The sequence below is a fragment of the Mirounga leonina genome, unplaced genomic scaffold, assembly GCF_011800145.1.
Source record: "Mirounga leonina isolate KUSES-001 unplaced genomic scaffold, KU_Mleo_1.0 Mir_200, whole genome shotgun sequence".
In the NCBI taxonomy this organism is placed as follows: domain Eukaryota; kingdom Metazoa; phylum Chordata; class Mammalia; order Carnivora; family Phocidae; genus Mirounga; species Mirounga leonina.
Window position 1 is genome coordinate 16,055,397 of NW_023270503.1, and position 11,921 is coordinate 16,067,317.

Genomic DNA, 11,921 nt, shown 5'->3' on the forward strand with positions numbered 1-11,921 from the left:
AATGTTGGGACTGAGATCCTTTTGTTTTAAGTTGGTCATCCCAAGTTAGCTTCAATCCAAATCAAACCATCAGAGTGTCTCTTATTTCAAAGAACCTTGCCCCTGGGGATCTTGTTAAAAGGCAGATTCTATTTCCCTTTCTTGGGGAAGAGGCCTAAGGGTCTGCATTTCTGACACACGGTCCAGCGATGCTGATGTTGAGGGTTCCCGGGACACATTTTGAGTAGTCAGCAAAAATATTTAACCATCTGGATTGTGAAGATTGGGGGCTGGCTGTGGTGAACGTGGGACCCGTGTAAGGCATCGTGAGGCTTGGAGAAGATTGATCCTGGCCGTACACATCTGTGGCTCCTAGCTGAGGCAGAGCCCTTAATTTAGTTTCGATTTGAAAACATAACAAAGAATATGCTTTTAAAAATTGAGGGATTAAAAAAAAAATTCCCATTATAGAACATTTGGAAAATGTAGAAAAGAAAAAAGGAAGAAGAATCATCCATCTCTCACCCCAAAGACAACCTGTGTTTGCAAATCTTGGCACATTTTTTCATTAATTTCTATGGAAACTGTGGTTTACTTTTTTCTATACGTAATTTTGATTATATGGTAGATATATTGTCTGTCTGGCTATTTTTTCATTTACACAATAACTTTTAACGTTTTTATGAATTTGTATTTAATAGTTGCATAATATTCCATTCTATGAAGACAGTTCACAGTTGCAACCTTACCTCTGTTTTTGGCTCTTTGTTTCTAATATTTTGCTATGATATATAATTCCTCTGTTTAGGTTTATCTCCTCAGATTCTCACATTTAGGTAAAGAATATGAACAGTTTAAGGCTTAAGGAAGTTTCTTTTTTAAACAATTATAGTCTTTCTTTCCTAAGTGAAAATCATCTGGGAAATTTATCTGTGTGAGGGCAGATTAATAGAGATTACCACGTCTGAAGAAGACACTCTTTTTTTTTTTTTAAGATTTTTTATTTATGTATTTGAGAGAGAAAGAGAGAGCATGTGCGCCCATGAGTGGGGGAGGAGAGGCAGAGGGAGAAGGAGGGGAAAGAATCTCAGACTCCCTGCTGATCGCAGAGCCCAACATGGGGCTCCGCCTCAGGACCCCGAGATCATTACCTGGCCCTAAACCAAGAATTGGATGTTTAACCGACTGAGCCACCCAGGCGCCCCAATAGCCCATTTCTTTTTAGTGCTGAATACTATTCCATTGTCTGGAATATTATTTATCACAGTTTATCGACGATCCATTTACATATCGAAGGACATCTTGTTTGTTTCCAAGATTTGGCCATTATGAATAAAGCAACTATAGACATCTGTGTGCAGGTTTTTGTATGGACATAAGTTTTCAACTCACCTGGAGAAATGTCCTCTCTTTAAAAATATTTTTTCCGGCACCTGGGCGGCTCAGACGGTTAAGCGTTTGCCTTCCGCTCAGGTCATGATCCCAGGGTCCTGGGATCGAGTCCCACATCGGGCTCCCTGCTCCTTGGGAGCCTGCTTCTCCCTCTGCTTCTCTCTCTCTCTCTCTGTCTCTCATGAATAAATAAATAAAATCTTAAAAAATATATATATATTTTTGGGTGCCTGGGTGGCTCAGTTGTTAAGTGTCTGCCTTCGGCTCAGGTCGTGATCCCGGGGTCCTGGGATCGAGTCCCGCATCGGGCTCCCTGCTCAGCGGGGAGCCTGCCTCTCTGTCTCTGTCTGTCTCTTATGAATAAATAAATAAAATATTTTAAAAAAAAGTCTATTTTGAAAAAATATATATATATTTTTTCTTTCTTGCTTTTTTTTTAAAGCCCTCTCCCATCCCCCTTTCTCTCTCTCATTCTCTCTCTCTCAATTTTGCTCTATTTTTCTAAAATATTTCCATAGCTCTGTCTTTGGACCTTTTTATTGATTTTTTAATTTCTAAGAACTTTTGTTGATTTGATTTTGGAATATTCCTTTTTTTTTTTTTTTTTACAGCATCCTGTTCACGTTTCATGGGAGCAGAAACGTTCTCTTGCCTCTCAGAGGATAGTGTTGGATAGTTTTTCCCTCCTTCTCTCCTCGCATGGTTTCTGATTGCTGCACGTTGCTTTTCCCTTTGGTTTCCTTTGTCTTCATCTTCCATGTGAGTTGCTTTCACAGATGTCTCATGAACCTCCGGATGATTCTAACGTAGCTTAAGTTTAGAGAACCACTGCCAGAGTGTCTCTTCATTTCTCTGAAGCTGATGGTCCCAACTGAGATCCCACAGAGAAAAACACAAGCTTCAGTATCTTTTCCCCAGAAGAATTGAGTTTTTCTCTCCCAGCTGAAGCCCTTTCTTGAATGAAGTGTAATATGACAGCAGTCTTAGAAGTGGTTTCACAAATTATTCGGTCAATGCTCCCCTCCCCTAGTGTGTTTATTTGTACCACCGTACGTTCTTACACTTTGCCAGTGCCCCTGTCGTTCCTGTTTAGGTTGGAGGGCAGCCTGGCACTGGCCATCGGGAATCCGACGCTGACCTTGTCTGTCCTTACTTGTTGGGCAGACGTAAGTCGGGGCCAATGTCCTGGACCCAGAGCAGAAATTATAGCCCGCTTGTGGCAGCATGCAACAGGCCAGCAAGGCTCCTGTCCAAGGCCAAACCATCTTACCATTGTATTACTACTCCAAACAGGAAGATGCGCATTTGTGTAGAAGTACCAAGGATATGAAAAGGGAAGCCAAGGGCATGGGGTGTGGAGACAGAGCTGGGATATCAATTCCTACTGAAAAGGGGCCATATTTTCTTTTCTAATAAAGATGGATTTTTATTTCAACAATATATAGAATTATGTATCTTAATATGTGTTTGATTAATCTTTGTATCATTTGGTCATTGAAAACAGTTTTATAGACCTTCTATCACGTGTCTTAGAATGGGATGGGTGTGCTAATATAAACAAAGGTGATTTCACAAAGAGAAGGGGGAATAGTAATAATCATGCTACTAATAACAATAATAACAGGGGTTTCCAACGATTAGATCCTTCCTGTATCTGTCAAGTACTTTACATATACTTTCTCTCTTTTTTTTTTTTTTTTTTAAGATTTTATTTATTTATTTGACAGAGAGAGACACAGCGAGAGAGGGAACACCAGCAGGGGGAGTGGGAGAGGGAGAAGCAGGCTTCCCGCCGAGCAGGGAGCCCGATGCGGGGCTCAATCCCAGGACCTTGGGATCATGACCTGAGCCGAAGGCAGACGCTTAGCTGACTGAGCCACCCAGGCGCCCAACTTTCTCTTTTTTTATTAGTTTATTTTTAAAATTAACTTTTCTATTTATTATTATTTTTAATTTTCTTTTTTTAAGTTCTCAAAACACCTTGAGAGGCAAGTCATATTATAATTATTATTCTTTTCTTATAAACGAATACACAGTAATTTGTAGAGTCAAGAAGTCTGCCCAATTACAGCTTCACTATAACCCAGGTACTAAGTTTCGGAGCCAGGATTCATTGATGACTCTGTGCTCCACAATCTTGGCCATGATTCCACATGGCCTACACAGTAGATTTTCATTCACTCTTGAGTGAAGCTTCTGTCAGGACCCTATAAATCACTTAGACACAAGAGCACCCAGGTTTGGACACACTACCCATCTCATAAGAACCCCCTGTATTGGTTAGCTGTTGTCAGAGTGAGGCTGTGTAACAAACCACTCCTAGACTCTGTGGCTTAAAATAACAACATGTAATCTTAAGGATCTGCAGGTTATGGGTGGCTGCGCTTCATGCTGTGGTGGCTGGAGGCCAGGTGAGCTGAGTGGGGCTGGGTTGAGTGGGTCCACTGCTAGGTAGGCTGAACTCCTTGCTCAGATTCCTTTCCATCTGAGTTAATTCTGAGATTCAGCTTGAAGCGGGGTAGAGTGGGGTCTGGGGGAAGCTCTTTTTGGAGCAATGACAGAAATGCAAGAGGGTGCACCTAGGTGCACAAACACATGGCATGTACCCTTGTTTGTGCTGTGTCTGATACCACCCCATTGTCTGAAGCAAGTCCCTTGGTTGAGCCCAAGGTCAAAGGGCAGGACTGCAAAGTCATATGGCAAAGAGCACACATATGTGGTGGTGGTGGTGACGAGTCGATGGGGACGATCTCACCCACCGTACCTGCCCACACCTGACACCTGCGGGCATAACATGCCTGTAAAGGAACATGTGTAGGGTCCATGTGCAGCTTATGGAGGGACAATTACAAAAATTATAAGAGAATTATATGTATACTGTAAAAATACAGAGTTTGTAGTCTAGTGGGGAAGGTAGATAGTAAAAAAAATGAAAACAACTACAAAAAGGAATATTAGAAGTTATTTAATTGACTCTGGGCCTAAAGATAGTGGACACAGTATAATTCTCTTGGGACAGATTCAGCACCTTTCTATAAATTTTTTTTTGTTTCTATTTTTGTTTTTAAAGATGTTTCCCTTGTCTCTGAAGTTTCTTTGGCTGACAGAATTAGAAATCACTGTCTTGGGGCACATGGGTGCCTCAGTCGGTTGGGCATCTGACTCTTGGTTTCGGCTTGGGTCCTGATCTCATGGCTCATAGGATTGAGCCCCTTGTCGGGCTCCATGCTCAGTGGGAGTCTGCTTGGATATTCTCTCCCTCTGCCCCTTCCCCTGCTCACACACACTCTCCAATAAATAAATAAATCTTAAAATAAAGAAATCACTATCTTATCCTTTTTTTTTTTAAAGATTTTCTTTATTTATTTGAGAGACAAAGAGAGCATGAGGGGGAGGGGAAGAAGGAGAGGGAGAAGCAGACTCCCCGCTGAGCAGGGAGCCCGACCCCAGGACCCTGGGATCATGACAGGAACTGAAGGCAGATGCTTAACTGGCTGAGCCACCCAGGTGCCCCCACTGTCTTCTCCTTTTAAGAAAGTATCTGGTGTGATGATGTCAGGAGCTTGATGGTGTCAGGTTTATCATCGATCCTTAAACATCAGTATAATTTGAGAATTCCTTTTATTTATTTTTTATTTTTTAAAGATTTTATTTTTAAGTAATCTCTACACCCAACGTGGAGCTCAAACTCACAACCCTGAGAACAAGAGTTGCATGCTCTGCTGACTGAGCCAGCTAGGCACCCCAAGAATTCCTTTTACAAAGAGATGGGAAACCCACACAAATGGAAATATCAGTTATGTTAGGATGCCGAGAACATGGGTGGTAGCATTCTTTCTGCTGGGAATTGGTAAGGCAGCTTTCCTAGGCCTCAGCATCTAATGAAGACCTTGAGATTGATTAAAATCCTAGGAAAACAGTCCGAGGCACAGCAGTGCCATCTCTCCATCTCCAGTGGATTCCCTGGTACTCCTGGCAACTTCTAGAATAGTTAACCTTGGTGGCCTTGAGGTTTTTTCCCCCTGACCTTGGTTGTCCCTGGTTCTGTTCTCTAGGCTGCCACCTTGTGGAGTTTTTGGGAATTGCATCTTCAACTGGGCGTCCTGCAGATTCACCTAATTGATCTGTCTGATGCTTTCCCTGAGAATCAGGGGTAGGGGGTAGAAAAGAATTCTCCTCACCTGAGTGACACTCATTACAAAGTGACCTTGCTCTTTCAGTTTTCCTATAGTTACCCCTTTCGGACAATATTGACAGAGGGACATTTGAATGGCCCAGCCAGGGGCGCCTGGATGGCTCAGTTGGTTAAGTGACTGCCTTTGGCTCAGGTCAAGATCCTGGAGTCCCAGGATCGAGTCCTGCGTCTGGCTCCCTGCTCAGCGGGGAGTCTGCTTTTCCCTCTGATCCTCCCCCCTCTCATGCTCTCTCTCTCATTCTCTCTTTCAAATAAAGAAATAAAATCTTTAAAAAAAAATGGCCCAGCCATCACACCTGAAGAGCCCTCTGCCCCTTGCCCTGAGACGAGCCAGCATCCCACAGTGGGATACAGACACCTGACTGTCTCCAGTAGCACCTCTCCAGTCCACCAGGGGTTCCTTTTCTCTCTCTCTTTTTTTTTTTTTATTACAAAAGTAATACACGGTTCCTTAGAGCTTATAGTCCAGTGGAAGAGACAGATTTTAAAAAGTAAACAAAACCAGTATTTACACATTATGGTGAGTGCTATGAAAGGAGTGGAATGGTGGGGGGTGGGGCAGGGAACCTTTATTAGGTTGGTAAAGGCAGGCTTGCCTGAGCAAGAGAGCTTTCAAATCAAAACCTGAAGGATGAGAAGGACCTGGCCATTAAAAGAGCGAGGAAGAGCATATGTGAAGGTGCTGAGGTGGGAAAGAGTTTGTTAAGTTGAAAATAACTGAGTGTGGCTAGATTGCAGTGAGCTAGAGGGGAGTGGTCGGAGTGGGGCTGGAAAGGGCAGCAGGTAACAGGGTCCTGTGGTGCATGGGAAGGATTCTGATTTTATTCTGAGTCCAGTGAGAAGAAAGGATTCTTTTTTTTTTTTTTTAAGATTTTATTTATTTATTTGAGAGAGAGAGAAAGAGCATGGGTAAGGGGAGGGGTCGAGGGAGAGGGAGAAGCAGGCTCCCCGCTGAGCAGGGAGCCCCATGATGATGACATGGGGTTCGATCCCAGGACACTGGGATCACAACCTGAGCCAAAGGCAGACGCTTAACTGACAGCGCCACCTGGACGCCCCAAGAAAGGATTCTTTTTTTTTAAAGATTTTATTTGACAGAGAGAGACACAGTGAGAGAGGGAACACAAGCAGGAGGAGAGGGAGAGGGAGAAGCAGGCCTCCTGCGGAGCAGGGAGCCCGACGCGGGGCTGGATCCCAGGACCCTGGGATCGTGGCCTGAGCCGAAGGCAGACGCTTAACGACTGCGCCACCCAGGCGCCCCCAAGAAAGGATTCTTAATTAGGGAAGTGATGAGGTCCATTTTCTGTTTTAAGTAGGTCACCATTGCTGCTGCATGCAGAATGGATGGAAGTGAACAGGAAGGGAAGTTGGGAGACCAGTTGGGAGCCTGGTGCTGGAAGCGGGGTGAGGAGTAACAGGAGCCTAGATCAGGTGGTGGCCGTAGAGACAGAAGGATTTAGACCCATGCTGTCCAATATGGTAGCCACCGGCCACATGTGGCTACTGAGCACTTGAAATGCATGAGTGTAAAAACACATACCAGGTTTTGAAGGCTTGGTATAAAACAACTAACAAAATATCTCATTAATAATTTGCTTAGCTTCCTTACATATCGACATAATAATATTTTGGACATTTCATGATACATAAAATAGAATATAAAAAAATTTCACCTGTTTCTTACTTTAAAAAATGTGGCTACTAGAAAAATTTAAATTATGTATGTGGCTTGTACCTGTAGCTCGCATTATGTTTTTTTTGAACACTGCTGATATGGACAAAAATTACTGAATTTAAAAAATACTTTTCTAGCAAATTTACATTGGACACATTAGAAATCTCTGACTAGGTATAAATTTTCTTTTTCTGGTCCACTGAAGGTATTTATTTGATATAACAAAACAATACAGTTAGTGTTCAATTCCAACCACAAAGAGCAAAAGCAATGAAAAATTTGACAATGCACATAAAAAACCCCAAGATGTTTAATATGACAAATATCTATTCCTAAAATAATGTTCCTAAAATTCCTCAGTTACTGAAAACTATATAAAAATAGAAGGATGGTTAATAGGGACAGAGAGCATAAAACCAAAGATCTAACTCTGAGCAACTTTGCTGACAATGCATGATTTTCCCCCCTTGTTTACAGTTTGTTCAAGCTGTCTTTATACCAACAGAGTAGGCAGAGCATTTAGGTTCAATATCAGTTACGCAACATTAGCATTAATTCGGACAACTACAGAGGGGGCATTATTTTCCTTTGAGCTGGCCAAGTGATCCCAGAAACAGCGGATCGTTTCTCTGAATTGAGGATATCATCCCCATAAATGCCACATACCTTCCAGACATATTTTAAGAACATATTTGGGGCGCCTGGGTGGCTCAGTCAGTTAAGCGTCTGCCTTTGGCCCAGGTCATGATCCCGGGGTCCTGGGATCGAGCCCTGCATTGGGCTCCCTGCTCAGCGGGAGGCCTGCTTCTCCCTCTCCCACTCCCCCTGCTTGTGTTCCTGCTCTCGCTATGTCTCTCTCTGTCAAATAAACTCTTTAAAAAAAAACCAAAAACATATTTGATCATTTCTTTATGTAATATTTATAGATGATTTGAACTCAAAAGGGTGTCAGCTTACTGAGATTTTATTGTCTTTACAAAAATAACCTTAAGTCCGGAGTGGGGACTGCTTACCCCCCTTACTGAGGGCCTGTTGTGGGAGGCCGTTTTGGGCATAATGGGAAGAGCAGTGGCCTTTAAAGACTGAAGAGTTTGGCTTGACTTCAGCATCCATAATGTGTGAACTTGATCATGGTTCCGTCTTTCCAAACCTCACGTCCTTACTGGTGCTGGCTGCCGCTTATCCCTCATCTTTAATCACACCCACAAGATAGGGAGGAAACCGAGTTTCAGGAAGGGTAAGGATTTACTGAAGGTTACGTTGCTAGAAAGAGGTGAAGCCAGGACATGAACCCTGGTCTTTCTGGCTCCACTGTCAGCTGAAAAAAAATTTCCCCTTTGCTGTGCCCCTTGCCAATTTCCCCGCCTACCTTTAAAACTCTCAGGAAGGTCAAATCAAATTGGTGAACCGACTTTGGAGAAATGCCATACAATGGACAAATGTAAGAGGTGATTAATGAAAGAGATGCAAACAGTAGGAGCATACTCGGAAGCTACAGACTCTCACAAACTCCTGTATGATGTAGCTGTGTCTGTTTATTTTTTTATTTTATTTTTTATTTTTTTAAAGATTTTATTTATTTATTTGACAGAGAGAGACACAGCGAAAGAGGGAATACAAGCAGGGGGAATGGGAGAGGGAGAAGCAGGCTTCCCGCGGAGCAGGGAGCCTGATGCGGGGCTCGATCCCAGGACCCTGGGATCATTGGGATCATGACCTGAGCCGAAGGCAGACGCTTAACGACTGAGCCACCCAGGCACCCCAGCTGTGTCTGTTTAAATGAAGCGAGTATCAGTGTTGCTTTCTCAAATTCATGCACTGAAATTCACATCACAGAGGGGTAATTTCCTTGCTCAGGATGAAAATTGACAGGGATTCAGAGGAAAATAGTTTAGTGGTCATACTAAAAACTCAGAGTCAGATGCACTTAGCATCATACCGTAAATGTAGTTAGTCACAGTGTAAACAAGCCTGGGGCTGGACATGGCTTCCTCCAAGTAGGCTGGCCCATTGGGGCGGCGGGGGCGGGGGCATTCATTCTGCAAGAGGCTGAGACAGGAACCAAGGCAGGATGGAGAAGCTTTTTGTGCTCGTCCTCTTCCTTACCTTACTGACTTGCTTCACAGGTGAGTATCCACTCTGAAAATGGCCTGTTTCTCTGCTGACATGATAAACTGGAGTAAGTCTATTTTATGTTTAAAATTTTTTTTCATGTCAAAGAATAGGTAATATATGATAATTCAATGCTCCCCCTGCCAAGAGCAGACTCCCAGAATTGCTATCGTTAGAGATAGATTATTTTTTAAAATCTTTAAATGTGCTTGAATATTAATTCTCAGAAATGCTGATAAATCTTTAACTATACCATCTTTTATTTTATTTTATTATTTTTTAGAGATTTTATTTATTTATTTATCTGAGAGAAAGTCAGAGAGAGCCAGAGAGAGAGCACGAGCAGAGGGGAAGGGCAGAGGGAGAAGCAGACTCCCCACTAAGCAGGGAGCCTGATGCGGGGCTCGATCCCAGGACCCTGGGATCATGACCTGAGCCAAAGGCAGACGGTTGACTGACTGAGCCACCCAGGCGCCCCAACTGTATCATCTTTTAGAGTTCATATGAGATCATCAAGACTTCACAGACTTTTATGTGATGATATCATTTGGAGTTTATGTTTGATTATAAACAATATAATTTTATTATCATAATATCTTCTTTGAGGGATCCCGTGTGATTATCAAGTTTAACACAATCTTGTTCTCATGGAGAATCTTCCAATAACAAGTTTTAGTTGATTTAGTGTTTTGGGGATTTAAAGAAAAAAACCCATCAAAGCAAACTTAAGGGACAAGAAACATATTGACCAGGGAACTGAGGAAAATATGTTTTAAAAAACTTATCCAGGGGCATCTGGCTGGCTTAGTTGGTAGAGTGTGGGACTCTTGGTCTCAGCGTCATGAGTTCAAGCCCCACGTTGGGTAGAGAGATGACTTAAAAAAGAAGGAAAAGAAAACCCCCATATTCATTAAATTAGCTCCCACTTTTTAAGAAACGCACCATTGCAATAGGTTAAGTCTAAGTTGTGCAGCTTTTGTTCTCGGTTTCCCATGTCAGGAACAATTCAGAATTCTTCCCGGAGCCCTCTGGAATGCCATGTCCTTTGGGACAGGTCCCTGTGAAAGAACTTTTGTGTTTGACCGAAATTGAACTTGCAAATCCTTGGTCTTGGCCTGTGAGCTGGAGCATGCGCAGGTGTGCCGAGAGTCCCTCAGGCCCCTTCCTGGCTTTTTCAGGGTCCTCCCCGATTCTGACGGAAAAGCAGGCCAAGCAGCTCCTCAGGTCCCGACGCCAGGACAGGCCCAGCAAACCCGGCTTCCCTGACGAGCCCATGCGGGTGAGTGCAGGTGTCCCGTTACTTGCAGGGAAGGGGCCATCGCTGCCCTGCTCATGGGGAGCTCAACCTTTTCCTCATGCCTTTTCTCCTCCAGAGGGGCCAGCCCCGCTTGCCTGCTCTGCACACAGTATTTACAATGCACACAGTGGGGCTGATGGCCAGAGTCCCAGGATCTCCCTTGGGCTGCGGGATGTCACCCCTGAACGGGATGCTAGGGAGCTGTGTGTTGTAGCTGGTGCCGACCGCATCTTCCCCCCTTCTCCTGGGTGACCAGCAAGCCAGACCAGCATCCTCAGCCAACCGAGCTCTGTCTGGACAGGCAGACCCTCTGCCCTGCTGCCTGTGGGGTTCTGCCCTCACCTCGCGCCGCTGATTTCGGTCTTTAGCCTCAGGCCTGCCCTCTGGGTCTATGGTGTCCATCTGCCTCGTCTTTCTGAACCAGGACACCGTCCCTGCCTTCACTTTGTGACTTGTGGTGGGTGCAGTCAGACCCTGCTGGCCCTGGCCTGGCTTGTCTCCCCATCCTGGGGCAGGAGTACTGGTATCCCTGGTATTTTTACCAGGATCAGCTCATATAAAAGTCTCTTATTCAGATGCAGTATTAAATAGAAAAAAGGGGCGCTTGGGTGGCTCAGATGGTTGAGCGTCTGCCTTCAGCTCAGGTCATGATCCCAGGGTCCTGGGATCGAGCCCCGCATCGGGCTCCCTGCTCCTTGGGAGCCTGCTTCTCCCTCTGCCTCTCTCTCTCTCTCTGTCTCTCATGAATAAATAAATAAAATCTTAAAAAAAAAAAAAAGAAAAAAAAGAAGCGGTATTGCACAGTGCAGAAGAGTGCTGGCCCTGGGTCAGACTGTGTGGGCGAGGCTCCCCCTTTTCTACCCGTGTGAACTTGGGTGCCACTCCTCATGTTCCTGTACCTCTGGAGTCTTGTCTATAAGATGGGGTAACAATGAATATTGCTTACATTCTTATAATGTTATTATTCTGAATAATAACATAAAATAACTACTTTATAAGGATGAAGTAAAGGAATTCCTAGTAAGGCACTTATAATCATACTCAACAAACAGTAACTACTCCTTTGAGTATTACGTACCGGGGACCAGGCAAGCTGCAGAGACTGTTGCCTGGAATTCTGCTCAGAGTTGGTAGCAGACACAGAGAAGTCAATGAATGGCTGTTATACAGCGTGGCTTAGAAATGAGTCAGGGACTTCAGGCTGTCAAGAGTGAATATGGCTTCCCTTCCTTCCTTCCTTCCTTCCTTCCTTCCTTCCTTCCTTCCTTCCT

General features: G+C 44.0%; 1 protein-coding gene across 1 annotated transcript in view; it reads left to right on the forward strand.

Moving 5' to 3' along the window:
• Window positions 1–9,312: 9,312 nt before the first annotated feature.
• Window positions 9,313–11,921, forward strand: part of CUNH17orf67 (chromosome unknown C17orf67 homolog) — an 18,582-nt gene continuing 15,973 nt past the window's right edge. The window contains exons 1-2 of the mRNA XM_035027374.1: window positions 9,313–9,367; window positions 10,532–10,632. Coding sequence (XP_034883265.1) covers window positions 9,313–9,367; window positions 10,532–10,632 — 156 coding nt within the window. The remainder of the gene's footprint in view (window positions 9,368–10,531; window positions 10,633–11,921) is intronic.